A 26,476-nucleotide genomic window follows, 5' to 3' on the forward strand; every position below is an offset into this window, starting at 1 on the left:
ACTTACCCCCGCAAGCATCCCGTGCTCCCATGGGACGTGTCCCAGGGCCGGTGGGGCTCAGGGGCTGTGTTTGTGCTAGGGGGGGATGCAGTGTTTGCAGATGGGGAGCAAAAGGGGGATTGCATGGGAAGGGACCCCGAGGTGCAGCATGTGGGGTGGGGTCGCAGCTCGGCTTTGGGGTGTTTCTGGGGCTTTGTGCTCGTGCATGAATTGGCGAACCTGCGAGCTGTGGGGTGGGTATGGGTATGGGGTGCTGACCCCCGCGGCGTGGTGTTATCGGGTTTATAGCACAGCCAGCTGTGGGCTACAGCCCAAGGTGCCCACGGAGGCCACCCCACCGCCGCCCCGGGGGGCGCATTACACGCGTGGGGCGTGCAGTCACCCCCTCATCTATCAGGGTCGCTATGGGGCCAGCCCCTTGCGGAGCTGCGGGGCCGGGAGGCGGGCCGGGGGGGGGGGGCGGTGCATTGCTGCGGGCCGGGCTCCACGGAGGTTGGGGAGGTTGGGGAGGAGGCTGCGGAGGCTGGGGAAGAGGCTGCAGAGGATGGAGGCTGCGGAGGAGCTGCGGGAGCTGCGGGCGCTGGTGGAGCGGGCGGGCGGGCGGCGGGCGGTGCTGCTGGTGGCCGAGGTGGCCGAGGGAGCCCCGGTGGCTTCCACCTTGGCTTCGTTCGCCCGAGATTTGCTGGGAGACGAAGCTCCTCCGCTACCGGCACCGACCCCGGGCTGCCCGTCCCGTTCCCGGTGCCGGTCCCGGGGTGAAGGAGGGCGGCGGGCGCTGTCGGCGGGGCTGCTGCTGGTGCTGTGCCGAGGAGGGGCGGCGAGGGGCCGAGGGAACCGAGCACGGCTGCGGGAGGTGGTGCGGGACGTGCGGGGTCGCCTCCCCTCGGGGTCGCCGCCCGCCGCCGTCGTCGGTGTCCTCCTGCCCGGGGGGGACGGGGAGGATGCGGCGGTGCTGGACGCCACCCTCCGCCGCCACTTCCCGGCCCCGGGAACCGTGCAGGGGGCTCGTTACAGCCCCGGGAGTCCCGCAGCTCTCCGAGAGTGCCGTGCCGCAGCCTGCCGAGCTCTGCGAGCAGCCCTGCAGCACCCCGCAGGTACCGGGGGTACAGGGCACAGGGTGGGCATCCCGCCCGGGTGGGTCAGGGTGCTGCGTGGTGCTTCCCATCGGGGTCTGTTCCACCCCTAAGGGATGCCATCCCGAGGAGAAGTGCTGCTTCTCAATGGGATTTGGTCTGCTGCAATGGGATTTGCTCTGTTGGCCGGTGGGATCAGGCCCTCCTCGGCTGGACCTGGCTCTCCGCCACGGGAGCTGCGGCATTGCAGAGAGATCTGCCCCTCTCCGGGGAGATCTGGCTGTTCCCAAAGGGATCGGCTTCATGCTGGTGGGGTCTGAGCCTTCCCGATGGGATCTGCCCCTTCCCGGTGGGGATCCCAGCCCTGGCAGCTTGGGAAGCACAGAAGGCAGTGCTTGGGTGGCAGGGATGTGGCAGGTGGCGGCTGTGACACGGTGGCATACCGTGCTTACATCCAGGGGATGGGGGCTTGGGGTGCTGCCCGTGTCTCAGGTCCTGCAGGAGGAAAGTGCTCGTGTCGGCTTCACGGAATGAGATGGAACAAGAAAGTGTTTGGGTGTAAAACCACACGATGTTGGTGGCCACTGTGAGCACCGTGAGGCTGGCAGGATGAAAGCTGAGTGTCACCAGGACCTTGAGGCGAGAGGCGAGGCGTGGTTGTGTGCAGGCACAGGGCTCTGGGCAGCTGGGCAGGCTCTGCCCCATGGCAGCCACATAAAAAAAAAATACAGGCTCACGTTAATCTTAGACACTGCTTGTCTTGGGCTGTTCCCCTTTCTTCTTCCTTCTTTTCATTTTTCCCACTTTTCTCTTGCTCCACTTCATGTCCTGGTGCTCCAGCGTTCTGCTCTTTCTGGGCCCTGCCCCTGAGGGGTCTCACTGCATCCCCCTGGGACCTGCTGCATCCCCCCGTGAGGGTGTGGGGCTGTCTTCTGCCAACCCTTTGTGCTGAGTCAGGCTTGTTCCCCTTTCCATCTTCTCTCCTCCTGCCGGCTTTCTCTTTCCTCACATTGTTCCCACTGCAAGAATTCCTTCTGGTGATCTCCCAGATGCCAGTGCTCCCACCAGTTCTGCTCTGGTGGGACAGCAGCTGCAGAGGCAGAAAACCATCCCTGCCTGTCACCTTTTTCCATCTTTGCACCGTGCTGGCGCTTGCCTCAGAGCTCACATCTTTGTGAGTAGCTGTGGATTTGTGCTCCATGCAGCAGTGGGGTTGGAGAGCGGTGGAGAAAGAGGAGCAGAAAGCCTGAGCAGGTGCTGCCAGCAGCCTGTTTGTGTGTGCTTTGTACGTGTTGTGGGTAGGAGGACTCAGCTTTAATTCACCTCTGACAGTGCTCTTAGTCATGTAAGTGTGCCATGGCCTGCGTTTGTGATGAGGATGCTCCTCAGCTGCAGGGTCGGCTTCAGTTCATGCCCCTGTGAGCCCTACGTACTGAAATCTCCATGTGGCTCCTGCTGTGCCACTCCGGAGAGTTGGGGATGTGGCAGTGCCAGCCACATGGAGGAGAATTTGCTTCAGTGTGGCCTGGGCTCCTTCACCCTGTGGCCTTCCCCAAGGAGAATGATATGTTTAGTGTAGTGTGAGGGAGGAATGTGTGAAATATGGGCCTGGGGGTGTGGAGCGCCCTGCAAAGCAGGTTCTAGGGGTGCCACGGAAAGATGTCATCAGTGGGGGCTGAGCTCGTCACAGTTCCCTTCTCAGCTTTGAATTTTCCCTTCTCAGTTTTGAAAGGGGCTTGTGCTAAGCTGACAAAAGCTGCTCTTGCATCTGAATAAGGATACAGGGAGGAACACAGAGCATCCACTTCTGTTGCCAGTGGTGTAACTTGTAAGGCTGTGTCTGTGTGCTTGTGCCCTTTTTATTTCAGACCAGCCTCAGTGCCCCTTCCTCACCCAGCACATCACTGCCCTGCCCAGGAAAGCCACCCTGGAGCTGAGCCCCTTGCTGGGAAGGTCCCAGGCTCTGCTCATTGTATGGTGGAGCTGGGATGGGAGCAACAACGGGGCTCACGTGCCTCGGGTCTCAGCAGAAACGAGCCAGGTGCCCCGGAGTGTGCACAGCCCCCAAGGTCTGTGAGGAGGGGATGTGTTTGTGGCTGCAGGTTTTGGTTTGTGGACGGCTAGGGCTAGGAAACAGCGGCTAATGTAAAGCTTTTGGTGTTGCAATGGTGTGATAAGACGAAGGACGCTGAAACGGTTTATCATTTGTCACCGGGAGATAAGATCTGATTAGGAGGTGAAAGGCTGTGAGGCATTTCAATGGGGATGCTGAGCTGCTGCTCTTGGAGACCGTGCAAAATTGTTGTAGTGTTTGCAAGCCTTCATGTTATAGTGAAACACTCCAGCAGCTTGTGAGCTGTGACCTTCATTGTCCTCCAGAATAAATGCTGTATGTGGATGGAGGCCACATGCACTCTGCACCTTGCAGGCATTACAGCTTTAGTTTCTTGGTGTCCTGCAGGCCCCTGCTCCCTGTAAGGTTGCTGAATAAAGGGGGGAGCGGTCAGCAGGTCGAGATGGCAGAAGCTGTGTGGTAATACAAAAAAAAAACTTCCTCCTGCAGGAGTGCTCTAGGCGTGTTAGTTCTCAGGACCACCAAGCGTGCTGGCTGAGCCCCTGCTAGGTTTCTCTTCCTGGGCCACCAGTGCCTGCCCCATCCAAAACAGCATCTGCTGGGGGAAACGAGCCCTCAGGGTGGGTTCTGGCAGCCCTGTGGCACAGTGGGGACAAATTTCCAGGCACTGGAAGCCTGGGATGAAGATTTCCAGGAGCTGCCCTGTGCTTTTTGGCAAGGAGGGCCCTGGTTTTGCTGCTGGAGGGGGTGAGTTGGGAGGTGGGGGGAGCACGGCGCTGACCCAGCACTGTCCTGAACTGGTCTTCTCTGGTTTGTCCAGAAGAGGAGAAGGAGAGGGAGAGGTGGAGGCTGCCTGCCTTCCTGCCGTGCACTTCTTGGAGCCGGAGGAGCCGGAGAAAAGGCCATGTATCGAAAGATTCAAACAACGTTCATGAAGGTATGCCCAGCTCCCGCGAGGGCCTTGTACTCCTGCTGTGACTGCTGGAGGTTCCTCACTGACTCCCTGGTGATCCTCATGCCCACACCCCTTGCTGGTGGCCTCCTGAGGCCATTTCCAGTTCCAGACATCTCTTCCCTGGCTCAGGTTTGGCCAGAACCTAAAGATACCTGGCAGCTGTGTCTTCGGGCCTTTCACTTGTCTAAATAACGCCACACTGGGTGCCCAGCTATGTCCCTGCACTGCTGGGCTCAGCTGCGTTTTGCAGGAGATCCTGGTGACACGACTGCTCTGCATCCACACAGTGAATTGGAAGCATCACCCCAATCTTACATGATGTTTTCTGCAAATACTGCTGAGAGCAGTGCTCCCAAACCACTTGGTTTTGGGGCTGGCGGGGATGAGCAAGAGGGCAGCCAGCCCTGGGCTCACTGAGTCAAAGGAAATTGTCCAGGCGTGGTGCAGAGATCCATGCTGCTGCATGGAGTGTGTAAGCAAGGGGGTCCTCTGTAAAAAACACAAGGGTCTGAGGAAACAACTGAAATGGCCAATTTGTGCAGCTCTGAGCCAGCTCCTCTAGGGGAAGACAGCGGCTCAGAAAATTGATGTGCCTGGTCTTGCAGTCGATGCCAGGCAGGCGAAGCCTGATACCTGCACAGAGCACTTTGAGGTTGCTGAGTCTGCAGGAGTCCGTGGGGCTGTCTGCAGGGATGCTGCTCCTTTGCTCATGGGTCACCTCTGCTTGGTGAAGTGATGCTGAGTTTGCAAAACAAAATGAGAATCCATTATGAATAAAACAAACAACAGCTGTGCTTAGGTTGTGAGAATACAGCAATTGCTTCATGCCTATGCTTTATTTCCGTGTTGGTTTAAGTTGCAGCTTGCACAAGGAAGGGTTTCCCACCCAGCTCTCCCTTGACCTCTCTTTGCTCTTTGCAGGTGACCAGCAGGACCCCCAGGAAGTGGCTCTGACCAGCCTGTCTCCTAATGGAAACTACGAAGAAGCTGCTGGAGGCACGGGCACCTAGAGCTGCGGGGCATCCGGCGCGATCCCTGTCCCGGTCCTGCCTGGCTGGTGTGGAGCAGCAGGAGGAGGAGCTGCTGTGTGCCTGCTCAGCCTCTCCTCGCAGAGCCCACCGCTCCCAGGAGATGCTGGAATTCGCCAGGGTCTTCCACGGCTGCCAACAGCCTCCGAGGTCCATGCCAGAGCCACCCCGTGCCCTGCGCCCTGCTGCCTTGGGGTGCCTGCTGCTGGTGGACACTGGGCTTTGGAGAAGCCCTTTGGGAATGGACCCTGGGTGAGGTGACGTGGGGACTTTGGGTGTCAATCTGCATGAAGAAAGGGGAATGCTTGCTAATTTAGAGCAGGGCTGGCCTCCCAGGCAAACAGAGCCGGCTGCCTTGTTTTCATGCTTTATCACTGTTTTGAAGTTCCTGCCCTCTCTCTGATCAAGAAAAAAAAAAAAAAAGGAAAAGACAACACAGTGGCATGGAGACTGCAGTGGGACTAAATATGAGGCCTTGGCCAGCTGAAAAGGCTTAGATGTAGATAAGCCATGTGAAGAAATGTTTAAGCAGTTCCAAAAGGCTACCCGTAGCCTGTGGAGCAACAAAATTGCAGGTCCTTGGTTTACGGGGAATGTATAATGGTGAAATACCTGTTTCATGCTTATTTTAATGCCACAGAAAACGGGTCTTGGTTTGCTTTCGGCACAAGCTGCTGGGCTCTGTTTGCTCCTGGCTGTCCCTTTGGATTTCACCCTGCTCAGGCCAGAAGCTTCAGCCCCTCACATCCTGCCTCCTTGTTCCCTGCTGGATGGCGGCAGTGTGTCCTCCCTGGGTGTCCGTCTGTCTTCTTTCTCACTTCTTTTTCCCCGTGGCAGCAGAGCACCTGCGGTACTGCCGGCTCCAGCCAGCACTCCCCTCCAGCAGCGTGCCTTGGGATTTTCTCTAGCTCTTCCCCAAAGCAGGGGCTGGGTTTGTTACCCGACTCATGACCGTCTGCAGTCTTTCCGTGCCTCAGTCTCCCCACCAGCAGGATGGGGATGGTGACGCCTTGCCTACCTCACCAGGGTGACGATGGTAACGCTGGGGTTAGAGTCGTTGCCCTTTGTGATGGTGCTGCTCTGCCCTTTGGGCTGGGAGTGGAAAATCTTTGTTTTCTTGCAGTATTTGGCCTTTGCCACCCGGAATGTACCAATGAAGAAGCGACCCACTACAGATCTGCGGTTAAACCTCAGTGTTACAAATCCAATGGATTTATTTGCTGGTAATTTATAGGTAAATCATTGCACATTTCGCACTGAAATTTCCATTGAAACTGATGAAGTGCGAGTGATTTAGAGAGGTGTGAGTGGGAATGTATCTGACCCCAAGTATTTCTTTTCCTTTGGCTGAGGAGTGAAGCAACTTTTTATTTTTTTTTTTCCTGCATTAAGTGGGTACACGATGGTGCTGCATTAAATTTTACAGGTTTAATTGATTTCATAATTTAAGGGCTCTGTTATTCTAAGTGTTTGCTGTAATGAATAAAGTCGTTTCATTTCTGAATTACAAAGTGCTCGTTTCCTATAGTGTTGTCTTTAAAATCATGTTATACACGGATTCAATGACATTTCTCTACATTTAAATAAAACGCGTGTTAGGAGGGAATGGAAGTGACCCCAGTGTATGGCACCCAGACCAGCTGAGGCGGGTTGCTTGCTTGTTTGTAGTGGGAAAGGTTGGAGGCAAGGAACAGCAGCTGCCTACGAGGAGCAGAGCTGGCCCTATCCTGCACCATGGGTTGAGCTCTGGTACTTCTCCTTAATAACTTTCACCACAGCCATAGGTTTCTCAGAGGAATTCAAGCCCAGCAGAAAATATTTTTTCCTATTTGGCAGAAAACCAACGCTGCCCATTTGGACACCGCTGCCGAGGTGGATTTCTGTAGGACAGCCCCAGCAGCCCGACCTGCCCATACAGGGCCCTGGGCCAGGGCTCAGGAGTGGTGTGGGAAATAGGGCTGCTGGGGGAGGGATGGGGAAGGGGATTTGGGTAATTATTGGGGAAGGGTTGGGGAAGAGGACTGGGGGAAGGATGGGTGGGATGGGGATTGGAGGAAGGGGATTGGGGGAATTATTGGGGAAGGATGGGGTAAGGATTGGGTTAATTATTGGGGATGGGGATTTGAGTAATTATTGGGGAAGGATGGGGGGAAGGATTGGGGGTAATTGTCGGGGATGGGGATTTGGGGAAGAAGGTTGGGGGAAGGATGGAGGGGAAGGACTGGGGGAATTATTAGGGAAGGATCGGGGAAGGGGACTGAAGAAAGGATGGGTGGCAAGAGGACTGGCGGAAGGCTTGGGGGAAGGGGATTTGGGTAATTTTGGGGGAAAGACGGGGGGAAGAATTGGGAGAATTATGGGGGAAGGGGATTCGGGAATTATTGGGGGAGGATTGGGGAAGGGGACTGAAGGAAGAATGGGTGCAAAAAGATTGGGGGAAGGATGGGAGGGAAGAATTGGGAGAAGGGGGTTTGGGGAATTACTGGGGACGGATTGGGGGAAGAAGATGGGAAGGACTGGGGGAATTATTGGGGGAATTATCGGGGAAAGACTGGGGGGAGGACTTGGGAAAGGATTAGGAAAGGGGATTTGGGGAATTATTGGGAAAGAATTGGAAAAAGGGATCGGGGAAGGATGGGGGGGGGGATCATTGGAAAGGGGATTTGGGGAATTTTGGGGGAATTATGGAGGAATTATCGGGGAATGGTTGGGTAAGGGCGGGGCAAGGCTGAGGTGAGGGCAGGGGCAGGACCCCCCCCCCCCCCATGAGGCGCGAGGCCCCCGGGCGCCGCCATGAGCGGGCAGGGCTGCCCTCCCCGCGCCTGCTCGCTCCCCTTTTCCATCAGGCGCTCTGCGCGGCCACCCCCTCCCGACAACCACAGGGGCCCTGCCGGAAGGGGACCTCGGCGGCACTTCCGGGCCGGGCAGCAGAGGCGGCGGAGCGGCGGCGGCGGCGGAGCGGCGGGGGGGGGGGCAGCGCCGTAGTTGCCGCAGCGGGGCCGGGCGAGGCGAGGCGGGGCGGAGCTGGGCGCCACCTCCGTCCGCGGGCCGCCACCATGATCACCTCGGCCGGTGAGGGGGCCGCGCCGCTCGCCGGGGTTTCGCTGAGTCAGGGCCGGCACCGGGCGCCGCCGGAAGGCCGCGGGGGGGCCGCTGGTTGGGGTTATGGGGGGGGGGGAGCAGCACGGGGAGCTCTGTAAGCACCGAGCGTGGCTTCTGAAGGGAAATGAGGCCGGGGAGCCGCGGGGTGAGGTCTTCAGAGGGGTCCTGACCCCACAGAGGCCTTGTGGGGGGAGAGGGAGACCAGAGGGCCCAGGGAAAGGGGGGGGTGGGGGGTGTTAAGCGCTGCTTCTGGGCCCGCTGGGGTCTTTCGGAGTGTAAGAAAATATAAAAAGGGTTTCCGAGGGTGCTCAGGATGGAAATCGGTGTGTGGCCGAGCCCTGGTTTGCGAGGGAAGTGGTGCAGAGGGGAATGGTCTGCACGGAGCTTTCTCTTTCCGGGCTCTATGTTTTGTGTTTTAGGTTTTCAATTGAGTAGAAGCAGGAATTAGTTTTAAAGGCCTATTAAAGTGGAAGTGGTGTGTTGAAGAGCAGTAAGATTGCTTTTACCAAAAATGCAGGAGCTTGTAAAAACAAAATGTATACTTGGAGCAGAGTAGCAGAAAACCACAGGAAGGAGGGGTGCTGCCTGGCGTGGGGCCGCCTCGGTGCTCCTTGCTGGGGGATGTTTGTGTACCTTGTTTTTTTTTAAAACTCTGGTAATGGGGATTCCACAACATCCATAGGTAAAATGAGTAACTTTATTTCTGTCAGAAAACTTTTCTTATCATTGCACTTCAGCCTGTACAGCTCCAAATAAACCTTGGTCCTACAGCTCCCGTTCCTATCTGACAGCGATCAGATCATTCTCTTCCTGCTGACACCCAGCTTACTCATATGTGAGCTGTGCTTGTTTTAAAGATGTCAGTAGGCTGAACAGTTACAGCCCTCCCCACACAAGTGTCCCAAGCTCTGAGCCCTGGACCTCTTTGCTTGTGTTGCTCAACGCCCCGGTTTGTGCCTAGCTCCCAAAGCAGGGCTCCTGGTGCAGGACACAGCACTCAGGCGTGGCGGTGCCAAGCGGAGGGAAGGATTGCCTCAGGTCTGCCAGGAGACATTCTCACTTACATGTCTCAGTGTGAAGCTTGGTTCTGTGCCTCCTAGGTCAGCCGTGTGATATTCTGATCAGGTTTCACCTGGATTGACCCTACTACTCTGCTTCCTTCCTGTGTTGTATGTTTTAGTTTTGTTCCGTGCCATCTTTTTAGATCCCTCCCCCCTCAGGTTCCTCCCTCTCTTCCCTGATTTTTTGTCAAAATCTTGTGAAAGCCCGACTCTGCCCTTCAGTAGGCTTCCTGGCCTTTGTAACTTGATGCCTCCTGCAGATTTAAAAAGGTTATCAATTTATGTAACAAGTAGAAGATTAAATGCAGGGAGTTCTGTTGAATTTTGGGCACATCGTCTGTCCACCTTTTCAGTTGCATCCTTGTAGTCTGACAGTGAACCACCTGTAACTGCTCTTCAGAGTGAGCTCTTCAGATTGAGCTCTTCAAGCATTTTGGGCTTCTCTTCTTGATGTGTCGGTTAAACCATGTTTCTGTAGCTGTTTGTACAAATGTTCTGGGATAGCATCAGGAACCGTGATAAAGCTGAGAAATACGATGTTTTCCTGGCAGAAAAAAAATAGAATGTTTCAAAATGATCTTCACGCCCTTCAGGTGAAGTGGAAGTGACTTGCTAGTAAACAGGCAGCAAACTAGTGATGGAGCTGGAAGTAAAATCCAGGTTCTCAGACTTCCTATCTCATACCTTTTCCTCTAAGAAGGATTCTCTCTTTAGAGAGCATACCTTTCCAATTACAAATTCTGAGCTTTTATATTCATTTTTAATACAAATATGGATCTGGCCTTTGAATTTTAATATTGAGAACTTTAAACCAGTATTCCGGAGACAGCCTTCTTTCATCTTTTTTTGTTTTTGAGCTAAATGAGATCTTCACCTTTAAAATAGAGTCCCAAACTGACTGTGATCTTGTTTTGCAGCTGGAATTATCTCTCTTCTGGATGAAGAAGAGCCACAGCTCAAGGTAACCTTGATTATGTCTGGGAACAAATAATGGCAAATGCATTGTGCTGAGAGCTTTATGTGCCAATCAGAAGTGATTGGATCTCAGTAACTGTAACGGTTGGACAGCAACAAATCATATCCAGCCTGAAAGCTGAAAGAAAAGGCTTAAATAACGTGGTAACAGATGGCAGACTTCCTTCTTCTGAACATGGAGCAACCTGGAGCTTTGCCGAAGCTCCCAGTTCTCTGATGGTAATGGAAATTGGTTACTCACACGCGTGCCAGAGGCTGCGTTCTGACTGTGTAAAATTCACAGCTGAATAATATCAAATTTGTAGCACAGTTGGAGATGTGTAAAACAATAATCACATCTGGTTTTCTCTTGAAAGAAAACCACGGTGGTAGCAGAAGGGAACAGCAATCAGAGCTCTGCTATCCACAGTGTATGAATCCATAGGACAACACTGAACACCCAGAGTGGTGATGTACTGATTTTAGAAGGGGGAGATCCATCTTACAATATTGGCAATCCCCTGAATATTTCACTTGGAAACAGTTATAGGTGGCGGTAGGTCTGAATAAGCCCTGCTTTTGCTCCGAGCTGATTGCAGGTGGGCTGATTCTAGTCTGGACATCGTTCAGCTGCCAAAGCGCAGTGTCCAAATTAACGGTGATGGCTGGTGTAGACCACAGCCAGAGTTCTGTGTGCCGCGCTGAAGTTGCCACAAATGCTTTGAAAACTTTATATTTTTAGGAATTTCAGCTGTCAGTCATTTTTAGCCAATTTGTCATCACCAAGAGACCATGGGAAGGGGCATCAGGGCTCTCTGCCTTAGAGCAGCCCTTTGCAAAGGAGTTACAAAGATGAGTGAATGTTTACAAAGATCTTTTCAAATAGAATGTGATATTTAAGTGGGTCAGTTCTTATCATATTAGTCTTAGTTCACATATCATTTTTATCAAGGTAAGGTAATAAATGCATTTTTTTTAACGTAATATGACTTTTTTTTTTCCATGTAGGAGTTTGCTCTTCACAAGCTGAATGCTGTTGTCAATGACTTCTGGGCAGAAATCTCCGAGTCAGTGGACAAAATGTAAGAGTAAATGCTCACTACTGCAGGGTGTGCTGTTTTAAAACAATATGAGATATAAATGGATGCAGTTTTCCTTGCTTGATACTGGCGAATATAGAATTTAGCCTCATACATCCAGGAAAGCCCTAATTGAAGTGGATGTGGGCTTGGTGCTGTGGTCCCAAAGATGAAAGTTCAGTCAAGTTGTTATGTGGCCTTAAGAGGACTGGGCAGAGAGTTGATGCTCTTCCTTCTCTTCTTTTCAGTGAAGTTCTCTATGAAGATGAGGGCTTCCGGAGCCGGCAGTTTGCTGCTTTAGTTGCTTCCAAAGTGTTTTACCACCTGGGAGCTTTTGAGGAATCGCTGAACTATGCCCTGGGAGCAGGTGACCTCTTCAACGTCAATGACAACTCAGAATATGTGGAGACGATCATTGGTAAGCAACTGCTTCTGTAAAAGAAAAGCTCTTGTGTTGCCAAAACTTCTGCAATTTAGAGATTTCACTTCTTTAGCTGCTTTTCTCCATATTCCTCTTCCTCTTATATTCATTCAAACTAATGCTGCAGCTACATTTATCCATTTTATTTTTGCGTTGTTTCCCATCTGCTTTGGGATTTTTTTATAGTACTCATTTGGGAGTTCTGGCAATCTTTTCCTATTCTTAGCTGTTATCTCACTGCAAGTTCTTCACCCCAAAATTGCTTTGCTTGTGTGTTTTCCCTTCTCTCATTTGTGTTCTGATGTCATTGTTAATGTCAGCATAACCTTGGAAGTAATCAGCTAATAAAACTAGCTGCACACCTGAGGGGTACAATTTTATTGCTCCCCCCTTAAACAAAATAGCAGGTCATGCATAAGGTAAAAGTTTTTTTTTTTTAAAGTATTGACCACTTGTATCAGTTGCCCTTGAGAGGTTTTGATGGACAAGGGCTGGCTTTCAGTCTCCCCAGCTAATGCTTAAAATGGATCTGGGAAGCCTCCTACTGCTGTTTGTGCATTTATTTAAAATATCCTGCTGTTTGAACAAAGAACATGTCCTTGGCTCCATTTTAAAAATAACTTATTGGTTTCAGTGCTAAAATGAGAGTTTCTTAGGAGAGGTAAGCATCTTCCACTAACATTTGTGTCTTTGATTGCACAAATAGCTCTTGTGCCTCATCTTCATGCAGTTTCCTATACATTGTGTTTCGCTGGTTGAATGCGTGTACGCACACGCCTTTCAGATAAAAAGACCAGCGTGGTGAGCACCAGGTTACCTAGTTTAGAATAAACTGATATGCTGGCTAGGATTGAATTTTAGGTAGACCCTCAACTGGTCTCTGTTTTCCAACCTATGTGAAAACTGCAAACATCTAGGAAGCTGACATTTGTTCCCCTATATTTGTTTAATATCTTTTCAGCAAAATGTATCGACCACTATACCAAGCAGTGTGTGGAGAACGCGGAGCTGCCGGAAGGGGAGAAGAAACCTGTCGATGAAAGGCTAGAAGGGATAGTGAACAAAATGTTCCAGCGATGCTTGGATGACCACAAGTACAAGCAGGCAATTGGCATTGCACTCGAGACGCGCAGGCTGGACATCTTTGAGAAAACAATCCTTGAATCGGTACGTGCAAGAGACAGGATGTGCATACATGCAGCTAGGCTTTTCCAGGCATGGATCCAGAAGCGAAGTGCAAGATCTGTGTTGCTTTGGAACTTGAACTGTTTTGTGTGGGCAAGATAAGAGATGAAAGCTGGGGGAAGAGTTTATGCAGTTTTTGTGAAGGGGAGTGAGTTGGGGCAGGGGGTTCACTTCAACATGTTCATGAAAGACAAAGCTGCTCAAGACTATCATTAATCCATTATAAAGAGACCACTGGCTTAAAAAAACTGCTGAGCTGCAAGCTGCTGGGGGAAAATTCCCAGAAAGCCTGGATGTTTGCTTTAGGTATTACTTGTCAGCTACTAGCAGAGATGATACTGGGCTAAGCAGAATGTAGGTCTGGCCAAACGTAAGAAGAACTTGTATTTTGTTGTGCCTGTCATCTGCTGTGATTCAGTAGAAGGGATCTTTAGGGATAGGTAAGTGATTTATGTATGGCAGGTTAATAATAATAATTAAAAAAAAACAGCATGATAATAAATAATATCCAGTTGCTGGGTGAGGTGCTCTAATTCTTAGAAAATGGCCATGTGCAAACTTAGTCCACCCTGGCTGCAGGGCAATACAGTCTGTTTAACGTGTCTCGTTGAGGGTTTAAGATAAATCGTTTTACCAAGACATAGCATTAAGAGAAGCATGCCTGTAGTCATTTGCAGTAATTCTGTGAGTATGTCTCATCTTGTTGTGCTGCAGTGCCTCAGTCGTATGCCAGAACAAGTAAATCCTTTAAACTAAGAAGTGGTATAATTTAGAGCTTTCCAGTATTCTTGGATGTCTCCTATTTCTGTATTTGGGAGTGATAATCATCAGGCATCTGTCTTGCTTTCCTTGTTCCCTTTAATGTGCTATGCATTTACTAACTTCATTGCCTATTACAAATCACTCATTTCAAACTGCTTTTCTGAAGTCTAGTATGAAATCTGTTTCTCAGTCTCTAGCAAGAAACAGGTGTGTTGGAGATATTTTCTTGATTCACAGTTCGGTTTGCTGACATTTTATGTTAATGCAGTGAATTTCATCAGGAAAGCAAGCAGGAAAGGCGAAGAGGGGGAAATAAGTATCAAACTTTTGAATTAATCTTTTGCGTATTTTAGATCTAAATTAAAGACTCAATTTAACTGCTGAATTGTATATTTTTCCCATACTTTTCTGGTAGTATTTTTTTTCTTTACATTGCAATATACCAGTATATAAGCTTTTCTAAAGATGGGTCTTCTGCAGAGATTTTTCTGAAAAGGGAAAGTGTGAAGTTTTATGTGTGTGTGTCTTCTCTGCTTTTTAAAATGGAAAGAAGGTAGCTTTATCTCAATCTCTAAATCCTTTCTTGTCAATCCAAACCTAAACTTCATATCTCTGACTTTTGTTTCAGAATGATGTTCCTGGGATGCTAGCCTACAGCTTGAAGCTCTGCATGTCTCTGATGCAAAATAAACAGTTCCGTAATAAAGTCTTGAGAGTTCTAGTTAAAATCTACATGAATCTAGAGAAACCAGACTTCATCAACGTGTGCCAGGTAAACTTCTCAGAGTGCTGTTTAAAGATCACTCAGCAGTTGTTGTTCTTGTAGATGTCAATTCAAATACATCTGTGATCTGTTGTTTTTTGTTTGTTTTTTTTTTTCAATTAAATGAAATACTTTTTCCTGGTTGAGTAATTAAAGTGTATGTACTAACGAAATCAACATGAAAGAAGCGATGGAAATACTGTACACTTGATCAATTAATAGTGAAACGTTCAAAGGCAGTTTGGAGACACAGATGGCTGATTATTTTAAGCTTCTGTAGGGAGGATCAGATAGCAGCTTCACAGTTTGGAATTTTATTTATTCCTCCAAAAAACAACTGTTTTTTTTTTTTATAAGCTGTTGTCTGAATGTATTCAAACAACCAGATACCAAATTACTCAGATTCTCAAGCATTTGACAATATTGGGATGCGATGTACACATGACTTAGGAGTGTTACTCCTGTTGCATTTTAGCTGAGACAACCGTACAAAATGACTGATACTTTAATGTGCTTTGGAAATTTGTGTTTAGTAGGATAACATGGTCAGTTTCCAAAGATAAAGCTGAATAAATAGAAAAGCTTGAATGGTGCGTCTTGAATTTGTAACGCTTGGTCTTGCTTTTAAACTGACCTGTGAAAACTCTTTGAAGATTCTTATCTCCTATGAGAGAGAGGGAATGGTCCTTTCTCTGAAGAGGTGCTCCATAGAAGCAGCAGATCAGGCAAAAGGGAAAATGGATTGTGGCCTCACATTGTGTTTCTTTTTCATTCTGAAGTAGATGATGTCTTCTGATTTTTCTTTTCTGTTTCCCTTCCTTTCCCTCAGTGCCTGATATTCCTGGATGACCCACAGGCTGTAAGCGACATCTTGGAAAAACTGGTGAAGGAAGATAACCTCCTCATGGCCTACCAAATTTGCTTTGATCTGTATGAAAGTGCTAGCCAGCAGTTCTTGTCCTCTGTGATCCAGAATCTCCGCACTGTCGGAACTCCCATTGCCTCTGTGCCTGGATCCACCAACACTGGCACTGTCCCTGGATCAGAGAAAGACAGGTGGGGGAATTGGCTTGAGAAAAGGCAGAATTGTTCAGTTACAGTCCTGCTCTGGTGGAGCCTGTTGTTCTGTGTATGGCTCTCCATTCCAAGCAGTTGAGTTATTCCATTTAAGTTAGGGAAATAAACATAAAATTGAATGTTACCAGAATCCACTCTTTGAGAAAGTGCATTTCCTGTGCAGTTGATGCAAGCATGGTGCACTTGTGTGGCTCGAGTAGCTCAGCTAATGAGCAGTAATGAATTAAGCTATAGTGCGAGTTGCTCTGGAGTGCTCTGATGTTGTATGGTCTTCGTAGAAGTTGGTAGGGCTAAGAAAGTAGTGGGTGTGAGCAAAAAGTTGTGGGTTTTGCTTCAGATTGTAGCTGTTCTCATGCCTGCTTCTGTGAAGAGTTCATAGATGATATTGTAGTATTGCTCCAGAGCTGTCATGGCTGTGTGCAGCCTGACCCCTGCACTATCTTTGACAATGTGTGATGGAAAATGCTGCCTAGATCAAGGCTGGCTAAGTGCGAGAGCTTATGTAGTTGTGAGGAGCTCATTCAAAAAGCTTATAAATCAGCAATATGGATATAACAAGCATTATTTCACTAGAGAAGAAGAGAGAATAAAAGCCAAGGCACAAAGTAATTGATAAATCCCTCTTTGAAGCATTAGGACAAGATGCTAACAGCAGCTTAACAACTTTTGTTTCCATTTCAATGCTCTAGTGTTTATCTTAATAGTGATGAGCTCAAGGCTTTTGGGTGAGGACATAATTACCCATGCTGCCTGGTTGTTGACCCTGTTTTCTCACTTGTCTCTGCCTGTTCCTTCCATACCAGCATCTCTTTTTTTTTGCCTCTCTGGATGGAGTTGGAGGGTGGGGATTTCCAGGCCTTTGTCTTCAAGTCTCCTGGCAACTGAACTGTTGAGTTTGCTTCTCAGCAATGACCTCCAGAAAGACAGCCCTTGTATTGTCAAAGTCCTGTTATTTTCAGCTGTCATCTCCAAATCCTGGACTACTGTTTCAGAATAGTGTTTAGCCATAATTACAGTACTTGGCTAGCTCTGAGTGATGAACTGGGTTGCATTTCTATTCTTTTTCAGTGATGCTATGGAAGCAGAAGAGAAACCAGGAAGCAGCTGTGCAGGGAAGTCTGCAGAAGTTGTGAGTGTCGTTTCCAAAAATGTGCCTTGCTTAATAGTTCTTATGTGTTAGAACCTGCAGTTGTTGGATTGGTTCACCTAATGAAAAGTAATTTCACTTCTGTTTTGCTGGGAGTCAAGGTGACAATCTCTGAGGACAAAGTAACTGACAATATAAAAGTCCAACAGTTGAGATACTGAAAACTGGAGGAATTAAGTAATTTCAGCAGGTAGTGCTGAGCCCAGAAAAGGGGAGAAAAAAAACGAAGGAGCTGGGTTATGTCTTTGCTTTTTTTTTTTTTTTTTTTGAAATAACTAACTGCTAGAAGAAAGAGCCTGAAATTTGACGGATGGTGGCTGTCTTCCTCAGTGGAATCCTTTTGTTCAGATTCTTTTCCCAAGTACTGAAGAAAGCAAGTTCACTTCTGACATGCACGTGCAATTGCATTTCACCATTTTATGCATAGCTAACGCAATTCTGATCCTGAGAAAAGGAAATGCTACCTGAGAAGGAAATAAAACCCAAGACAAGCTGTTTTTTCACCTTCCCAAGTCGCATTTTTGCAAACTAGACTTGGGAATCTTTGAGAGATTCTTGCAGATCAGTTAAAAAGGATAATGTTTTACTCAAGGGCAAACTGAATTGTTTTCTTGAAGTTATATTCTGTGAGGAAAACAAAAGGGGTGAATTTTCTTGCCTCATCAAGGAACCTGTAAACAGTGCTTTTGTGTAGTTAAGGTGTCTTGAATCAGTTTCTGCTGAGTTGGCATTTCTGACTGTGCTGAGGGATAAGCACATAAAAATGATCTTTGGGGCCAGAAACATTCTTGAGCTTAATCTTCCACAATACAGAATACTAACTACAAAGAAATAATTGAGAGGATTAGTTTAAGGGCTGAACTACTTATGTTTGGCTGATCTCTGACCACTAAAGTAATGCCAGAGAGCAGCAATGTACTTTACATCCTTCTCAAAAGGTACTTCAGCTGGGACTTAAGTTGTGGAAACTGTTCCACAGTGGGGAAGGGGGAGTCTTTCTTGAAGGGCTCTGGAAGATGAGTGTATTAGAGAATCCTAGAATGAATTCTACTAGCTGCTGTTCTAAACAAAGTCCTTGGGCTTGGGCAACAATGTCCCTTGTGTCCCTAAACCTGTGAGATTTTGGAATGCGGTGATGGGAACATATCAGAGTGGCTTTTCATGAACTGTGTTTTCTCAGAGCTTTAATTAGGTTCTCACTTTTCTTTTTCTCTTTGCTTATATGTAAAGAACCCAGAGCCTAAGGACCAGATCTCAAAAATGATTAAAATTTTAAGTGGGGAAATGGCCATTGAGTTACATCTTCAGTTTTTAATACGAAACAACAATACGGACCTCATGATCCTCAAAAACACAAAGGTAAGAGGCTTTGTAAATTGGTTGTCTTGGATTCATCTGATTCATCTTAGATTTGTAAAGTAACAGCAATGTGGTCAATACAGCATCTTATTGTCTTAGCATGACCTCCCTCCGTTTTGAGGACACAAATCTGTGTTTTAGTCATAATACATTAACGTTTATAACTTGAACCTGTGACCCTGGGTAGTGCTAGTAAACTGAGTAACTGATTTTGTTTTGGAATGTGTTGTTCAAAGATGGGCAAATAAGTTACAGGTAAATCAAACTCCTTCTGTTAAGCTGAAAGATTATTAGAAACTACAGGAAGTGTTTTTTTTTTTTTTTTTTTTTATATGTGAAATGAAATGAGATGCATGTCATTGGCAAAAATGGTAGGGGATGATTGTCAGTGGGCTCATCTATTTCAGGAGGTACTTTAAGCATATCGGAAAAGCATTTCCATCTGCTTGTTAAGTGCTTTGGAGTCATCCTGTGTAGCGGCTGAGGGATGGCTTGAAAAAGTCAGCAGCGTGCACTGCAATGCTTGGTTTGGAAAACCAGAAGTGGGATTCTTCTGTTAAGCTGTAATTGAAGCAATCGTGCCTCTGACAGAAACTCATAGAGAGGATAGATTTGCACTGGAAAGATGGGTTGAGGATATATTAGAGTGTATTAACAATCTATTAACCCTGATTAAAGGGAAATTGCTGGTTAAATTGAGTCTAATTACAACTCATTTTTCTAGTGTACTGGCAAGCTTGTTAAGTGACCTGGGGCATGTCTTTGGCTGGCTGTGATACTGTTTGTTTCTGTTCTTTCAGGATGCAGTGCGGAATTCCGTGTGTCACACAGCAACGGTTATAGCAAACTCCTTTATGCACTGTGGTACAACCAGTGACCAGTTCCTTAGGTAAATCCATGGCAAGGAAGACCCGGTATTATTTAGAAGTGTATAAACAGCATTGTTGCCCTACTTAGCCTGATAGTTTTAATGAGTGGCTGCAGAACTCTGGGCTTAGAATGTAAAAAGGTCTGAAAGCTAAGTTGAGGATAGAAAGAAGAAGCTGGAATTGTTTACTTTTCTCTGTCCTCACAAATAGGCTTTATTGGGATGGTAACCACATGAGCAGTTTGGAGGGTTTGGAATTTGTTCTCCTTGTTTACTAGTTGGAGAATTTCTGAGATGGTGATGTATCTTCTTTGGTGGAGACTGACACTGTCTCTCAATGAATGACTCTGGGAAGGGAAATGTCAGGAGTGACCTTCCCAGGAAATTGAGGAAAACACCAGAAACTCTGCTCAGGTTTCTCCCACAAAGCTAACAGGCTGCTTATTGACTGACTGTTCTCCATCCTTCACTGAGATCCCTGCTATGTGGGAACTTGACTCCTGCCAGCCAAACAGCCGGACTGATGAAGGGGAGAGAGGTACAAAGTGTAATTATAGTTAGCCGTCTTGCCTTCTGAAACTGTTTTCTGGTGTGAAAGCAATCTTTAATGCTGTGAAACATTGCTTGCAGAGTGAGGAATGGGCTGTGTGCAAAATTACCTAACCTGTATCTTTTTGTCTTACAGAGACAATTTGGAGTGGCTGGCCAGGGCCACTAATTGGGCTAAGTTTACTGCTACTGCCAGCTTGGGTGTTATACACAAGGTAAAGTTGCATTCATTCCCTTCTGTTCAGTAGGAGAGATTTATTTCTCGATGTAGAGAACATTGAAGGGGGGATTCTGAATTATGCCTGTACTTCAGTTAACCTAGTCTGTTATGAGGCACAGCCATAACATAGCTTGTGTCTTTGACCCGAAGAAAAGCTCTGCTTTATCAAATCCAACATGCTAAATATCTCATCTAGTTCAAAGTGTATTTTGCTGATGGTGAGAAGGGGATTGGGTAACATAGCTTAAGGAGAGAGCCTTCAACTGCAGTCAGAACTCAGTAGCTTACGAATGAGTGTTGTGATCAACTTAATGGATGTACCCAGTTAAGCCTTTTCCCTGGTGGACAAAACATCTCTCAGGGATACTGAGCGGGAAGAGTCTCTTGCTGAAAAGATTTAAATACCTTTATTCTGATAGATTGCACATGTCTTGTGTTGAATGCTTTGGGATAAAGGAGTTAGCTGAGGAGTTAGGCTAGGCTGACGAAAGCTGGATGGCTTTCTTGGTACTGCAGCATTAGAGCAGATGTCTTTTTTCCTAAACTTTATTCATAGATCTTCTCTTCCTTTGCCAATTGCAGGGAATCAGTAATTTCTAGCTATTAAAATTGCAGGTGTATATTAGGTCTATTTTCTGGCCTTGTGACAGGACCAGAATTCTCACTGCTAGTAAGTTTTGGAAAGTTTCAATGGTGAACTAAGAAATTGCTTTCTTCAAATTCATTCAAGGAGAGGGTATATTTAGGGCTTTTTTGAAATAGCAAGAAGTCTTTGTAATGGTTTTGTGTCTTGATTTTTGCTGAGGTTCTCTAGTGAGTGAATCAGTGTAGCTTCTGGCCAAATTTGTCCTTGATTTAGATCAGTGATCAAGTGATTGATGCATACTCCTGTTCTGGGTTGGATAAAATCTCAGTACTGAAGTATTCTTTGCTAATCATACAGCACTGAAAGGCTAACTTTTTGTGAAGAAAGTAAAGCAATGGCTATGACAAGTTTTCTCCTGACTTATTTAAATATTGTTTAAATGTTATTGCAAAGTGTTTGCATCCACTGTTTTTTCACCTTTCAATTCTCTCTATTTTCCCTTTCTGCTGGACTCTGGACATGCAGGGTCATGAGAAAGAAGCACTTCAGCTAATGGCAACGTACCTACCCAAGGACACCTCGCCGGGATCAGCCTACCAGGAGGGTGGAGGCCTCTATGCCTTGGGTCTCATTCATGCTAACCATGGTGGTGACATCATTGACTATTTGCTGAACCAGCTGAAGAATGCCAGTAATGATGTACGTACTGGGTTTGGTAATAAACCTTGATTTTTTGGGGAATGTCCAGAAGGGTGCTAGCCGGTTTAGAAGTAACTAAGTCTGTGACTTCCTATGGGTTTTAGCAACCTTTTGCTAACAATTTAAGTAAGGTTTTTAGGAAGTTTTTATGTTAATGACAGTGAATCTAGCTTCATTTTCTTACTACTTAATTATCTTATTTGTTCTGCTAGTAGACCTCCAGTGCTAAAGTACCATTACTGTTTATGGCTTAGCTGTCAAAGGAATAAGCCACAAAATGCTTCTGCCTCCCTGTAGGTTTGAATGCATTTTACACAAAAAACGTGCTTTCCTTCCCCACTTAACGTTTATAGACCACTACAAAAAGCCTCCTTTAAAGTTTAAATCAATTAGTATTTCTCCCAGCATGTTCCTTTATTTTCTTTTGGGAATTTCAGACTGTATCTTTGAAAATACTGTGAATGGATCCCACTCATCTTATTGCGAGTGTAGTACTTTTCCGATATCCAGTTAGAACAAGAGGGGAGGTCCAATTTAAGTGGGTACTGATTTACCTTTCTATTTAAATGCTATTACTGGGCAGCAATTTTTATGTATGGTACAGCTTTGTGGTACTACATAAGTCACGCAGTGGGGGGAAAGAGCTTAAAGGTATTAAAGTCTCACGTGCTATGTGGAAAGCTTCTGACACTCGTTATGGGCTTTGAACTGCTGCTTTTAATCTAGCTTCTTTCCTTCTAATCAGTTACTGCCTTAAAAGGTAAAAGAGGCTTTTCTGACAGGTCAGGAGATCATAATGGGTGGTTTGGGGTTAAAAGTTTGCAGGTTTATATTGCTAGAAAGACATCTGCTTCAACTGAAGCCATGTTGTTACTGTTTTATGATGACTCAACTTGCATATGCTTCTCTCTAGATTGTCCGACATGGTGGCAGCTTGGGTTTAGGTCTTGCTGCCATGGGGACGGCACGTCAAGATGTGTACGATTTGCTGAAAACAAATCTATACCAGGATGATGCAGTGACAGGTAAATGTTCAGCTTTCAAAGCAGATAACCATCTGAGGCCTTATCAGGCATCTGTTTTTTTTCTAAGTCTTCTGTTAGCAACATAGATCAATTTTCTGGGTTGCCTTAGCTGTGTTTTATTAGCTAACCTTTTCCTGATCAGCATGATTCTTTAGTTAAGTGGTAGTAATGGTCAGAGGTCCTGTCAGGACTGGTCTTTGGCACTGTTCCAATTGTTAGTAAGATATGGTAGGTCTTTAGACAGTCTCTTATTTTGCTCTATTCTTAACTTTGTCATATGTTTTTTATTCAGTGTAGTTGATCTCCAGAGCCATGTGCCCTTTTTTTGACTGAGAAGCTTCTGAAGGGCTACTGCTGCATAGCTTGGGGTTTGCAGGAAAATTATCTGAGCAGCTGTTGGCCTACGAAGATAAATTGGAACTTGGAGGGGGAGGGCACTAACTCGTGGCTGGTGGGTTATCTTTACAAGCACAGTTGTCTGTGAATACTGGGGTTGCTGTGTATGGTGACGTTGAAGTGACCTGTTGGCCTCTATCCTGTGTAATATTTACTGCTTTTAGGAGCTGAGTTTGCTGGATTCTGTTTTTCTGTGCTGTGCAGGTGAAGCAGCTGGCCTGGCACTGGGACTGGTTATGCTGGGATCTAAAAATGCTCAGGCAATTGAGGACATGGTCGGCTACGCACAGGAAACCCAGCATGAAAAGATTTTGCGAGGCCTTGCTGTTGGAATTGCTCTGGTGATGTATGGGAGAATGGAGGAGGCAGATGCTCTCATTGAGAGTCTCTGCAGAGATAAGGTGAGTTTAGCTGTGTCTTAATCCCAGGTCCTTTTGTTATGCAGGTGATCCGCTGTTCTTTTCTGAAAATTCAAGCTGTGGTGGGTTGGCTATTTCATCCCAGGGAGGTTCTTACATAGAATTAAAGTGGGTGTGTTTCACACATTGCTTTCTCCTGATCAAAAATACAGGAACAATGGTGCTTAGTCTTAATATTTCCTTTGTGTGATACTCAGCCTCTGTAACAGAGCACCAAAGGGCATAACAGGATGTAATGGTTAAAAACAGACGAGGCTGACTGTGGATGGTTCGCTCATGAGGATCTAATAGTGTTCAAAAGCAAATAATGAATATGAAGCAGAGTAACACATCTACCTGATGCTCTTTGGCATCTGTGTCATAGCAACTTTCTGGCCCACTGAAATAGGTAGATGACATATCCTGCTTTGGGAATTGTTCTGTTATTCATCCATAATAAACAATAAAGCACAGAGGCTGCCTGCTTGCAGCTTACAAGCCCAAGAGAGGAACAGATTTGTATTTGGAATTACTGAGTCTGATAGGATATATGTTAAATATTGACACTTTCTCTTCCAGGATCCGATTCTCCGTCGTTCTGGCATGTACACAGTTGCTATGGCATACTGTGGCTCAGGGAACAACAAGGCTATCAGACGCCTGCTGCATGTGGCTGTAAGTACTGGGGTCTTAGGAACACATAGTAAGACATCAGTGGTGAGAGAGTAAGGACATTGCTTTGGCAGGCTTTGCGTCTGCAGTGTTAATGTTCTGGTCCAAATCAGAGAAAGTAAAGTAATGAAAGCTTTCTTTAATACTGGGAGTAGAAATAGTAGGTTCTTCTTCTGGTATTAGAATAAGTAGACATACAGGTAGAGAATCTGGTATCACAAAAAGGAATCTATTAAAAAAAATAAAACTTGATTCTCAGGTAATTGGTAATGAGTTTGCAGTGAATGGTCTGCATAATGACGGGCTGGAGGAAAAAAAACAACTTAAGCCTTAAAAGATGGGGTCTGCCTCCTCTTTGATAAGCTTCCAGCCACAGTATGTGAACCAAAGCAAAGCTGTTTTAGCTAAGGTTTACCATGATTGTTACCTTCCTTTCTGTAAACATCTGTCTTCCTGATTGACCTGTGTGCCTGACAACTCATCCAAAATGTTGCAGAGTCCTCAAGTGTTATAACTATATTCTGAATATCCTGTTTTCCACCTTGTAGGTAAGTGATGTGAACGATGATGTGAGGCGTGCAGCTGTTGAGTCGCTTGGTTTCATTTTATTCAGGTACAGTATCTTTTTTGGTCACTTCCGCAGCTTTTGATTTGGTGCCTGTTCTTTTCAGGAAATGTGTACGCTATTGCTGGCATTGAATAACTCAATTGCTAGCTGAGTGAAGGTTAAAAAATATCAAAAAATTGAGAATTAAAACTGGGTCCAAAATAGGAGCCTTCTCAAATGTTCAGTAGATGCTTAATGAGCCTTTTAGCAGGTTTCCGGACTTCCAACTTCATCTAACTCTAGTCAAACAATTAAGATGACAAACAGAATGAAAAATTAATATTTGCAAGATTGAGAGTTGATTAAAAATTAAATATACAGTGCTTGTGCCAGGCATCCTAAAAGCTGTGCTGATCAGACAAACATGCCTACCTAATTGCTAAAATGTTCCTGGAGATTGTGACTTGGTAAAACTAACATGAAGAAGGATGTTGAAATAGCCTGCATTTTTTTGCTGTTGTTTTTTTAAACATCCCCTGTTAAACCCTGACAGGTTACTGGGCTTACATTGTGGTAATGGCAGCCCCACTACAAACTGATTTTGATGTTTGCTTTGATTGTCTAAAGTAAAAATCTGTGAGTGCACTGGTATTTTTGTAGTAGTGCTCTACGGTTCCCTAGGTAAGAAGTTGTGTGGGTTTTTTTGTATGTGTATCTGGGAGAAAGGGGAGGTTGCTTTGGGTTTTTGATCAGATTGGGGGAATTGGAAAGCTCCCCAAGTACTAAACCATGTCTTTATCTGTTAATACAGGAATTTGCATAGGCTGAGCATTGAGCCAGGCAGTAGCCTTTGAGTATGTCTGAGAGGTGGTAGTGCATACTGGGGTCCAGGGGTGTAATTTTCAATGGATATTTTCTAAAATCTTTGTGTTCTTTGGGTTAGTAGCAGTACATAAATTCTTCTGAAAAAAGCAAGATAGTAACAGGTGCTTAAAGATGGTTTGGGAAAACCAGGTTACTGATGCCACCAGCCAATTTGTCATTAACCAAGTTGTTTCTCATGTAGAAATTACTCCATTCTGTTTTATCTGAAAGTTGAAATTTAATGTATTTTACAAGCAGAATTAATTCTTTTTGTGGTCAGCAGGCGTCTCTCAAGAGCTTCTGCTTGGTTTCATGAGCCCAGATCATTCCTCTGTGTCTCTCCTGAAGCCAAAGGGTCTGTTAAACTGACTTCTGCATCTGTGTACAGAAGGAAAATTCCACACAGGCCTTCCATAGTTTCAGGAATCTTTTTCTTCCAAACAGGTTGTGACAAAGCACTTTTGATCTCTGAATCAATACCATTGTTCTTTTCAACAAATGCAAGACATAACTGGACATGTATAGCTTCCTACCAAAATAAGAAGCTGTCTGGGCTTTGAGCTCCACCATTTACCAAGTAGTGGCATTTTGTTGGAGCACTAAGTGCCTGTCTGCTTCTTCAGGTTTTCTCTTTAAATGAATGAGGAAAGCAGGGCCTTAGGTAGTTAAAATCTAGCCAGGTACGTGGAAATCTGAAACCTCATATTACCCCTGTCCTGTTCTGTTTGCACATACAGCATTATGCTATGTCTACATAAGTTGCCCTAAGGTATGAATTTTACAAGATAGTTCTGGGCCTGTTTTCTTCATGGTCAGCAATGAGGAAATACATGGCAGTAACTTTTGACTCTTAAAGCTGCTCCGCAGTGATTCAGATCTTATCCTGCCTCTTTTCTTCCTGTTATGGAGGGGTACAGTCCAAAACCTTCTTGCATAACAGGGAGAAATATTTCCTTGTAAATTCAATTCCAGTGTCCACATTGGTTGGTAGAAAAGGTCTAAAACTTTGGTCTGAAGTAGTAAAGGTCTAAAACTAAAGGTTGGATGAGTGCTCGCTTGGATGTGTGAATGTCTGCAGACGTGGTGCTCTAGGAGCAACGCAGTAGCAACCATGAGAGAATACATTATGTTCATATAGCACAAAGCTAGCTTCCTTTTTCTGTTCTAGGGCTCCCTAAAGCTTTCCAGGGATTCGTGTATATAGAATTAAAGCTTACTTGACAGCAGTCTTGCTTTACTTGTTCTTGACTACTCAGAAGCAGTCACAGATCTGTAGACTGGGCATCAAAACGAAAGCTCTAGGACTTGGTGTACCTTTTTTTCTGTCTTTGGTTAGTGCCATACAAAAAACAGGTACTGGGTATATATCTTGTGACTGAGCATTTTCATGCCACTATATTAAATTATCAGAAAATGCTCTTGTGCAAGACACTTGGTTTAAAACTGTCTCCTCCTTTCTTCTTCCTTACAGTTTGTAAGACCGTCAAAATAACATCGCATAAAAACCTGAGACTTAACTTCTTCTCTTTTTCAAAAATGACTGCCTCTTAGAGGAGACACACTTAACTAAAATATTATTTTTAAATGGTACGGAGACATGGAAAAAGCTTGC

The 26,476-nt window shown here is 46.2% G+C and overlaps 2 protein-coding genes across 2 annotated transcripts in view; both read left to right on the plus strand.

The window, feature by feature from the left end:
- Positions 1-544: 544 nt before the first annotated feature.
- LOC309881170 (uncharacterized protein C2orf72 homolog) lies at positions 545-6,762 on the plus strand (the record flags this gene model as incomplete). Its single annotated transcript, XM_082766821.1, has 3 exons — positions 545-1,094; positions 3,968-4,084; positions 5,024-6,762. 3 exons carry the CDS (start codon positions 545-547, stop codon positions 5,110-5,112), a joined length of 756 nt encoding a protein of 251 aa, XP_082622947.1. The 3' UTR covers positions 5,113-6,762.
- A 1,310-nt stretch (positions 6,763-8,072) lies between these two features.
- The window catches only part of PSMD1 (proteasome 26S subunit, non-ATPase 1), a 71,244-nt gene continuing 52,840 nt past the window's right edge, over positions 8,073-26,476 (plus strand). The window contains exons 1-16 of the mRNA XM_082767025.1: positions 8,073-8,202; positions 10,211-10,254; positions 11,256-11,329; positions 11,575-11,744; positions 12,709-12,914; positions 14,323-14,466; positions 15,287-15,513; positions 16,603-16,663; positions 17,912-18,040; positions 18,841-18,929; positions 19,594-19,672; positions 20,789-20,962; positions 21,876-21,987; positions 22,588-22,784; positions 23,361-23,456; positions 24,002-24,066. Of these exons, the coding sequence (XP_082623151.1) occupies positions 8,187-8,202; positions 10,211-10,254; positions 11,256-11,329; positions 11,575-11,744; positions 12,709-12,914; positions 14,323-14,466; positions 15,287-15,513; positions 16,603-16,663; positions 17,912-18,040; positions 18,841-18,929; positions 19,594-19,672; positions 20,789-20,962; positions 21,876-21,987; positions 22,588-22,784; positions 23,361-23,456; positions 24,002-24,066 (1,883 nt within the window). The 5' untranslated portion in view covers positions 8,073-8,186. The remainder of the gene's footprint in view (positions 8,203-10,210; positions 10,255-11,255; positions 11,330-11,574; positions 11,745-12,708; positions 12,915-14,322; positions 14,467-15,286; positions 15,514-16,602; positions 16,664-17,911; positions 18,041-18,840; positions 18,930-19,593; positions 19,673-20,788; positions 20,963-21,875; positions 21,988-22,587; positions 22,785-23,360; positions 23,457-24,001; positions 24,067-26,476) is intronic.

This window comes from Aythya marila, assembly GCF_965140915.1.
Source record: "Aythya marila genome assembly, chromosome: 9".
In the NCBI taxonomy this organism is placed as follows: Eukaryota; Metazoa; Chordata; class Aves; order Anseriformes; family Anatidae; genus Aythya; species Aythya marila.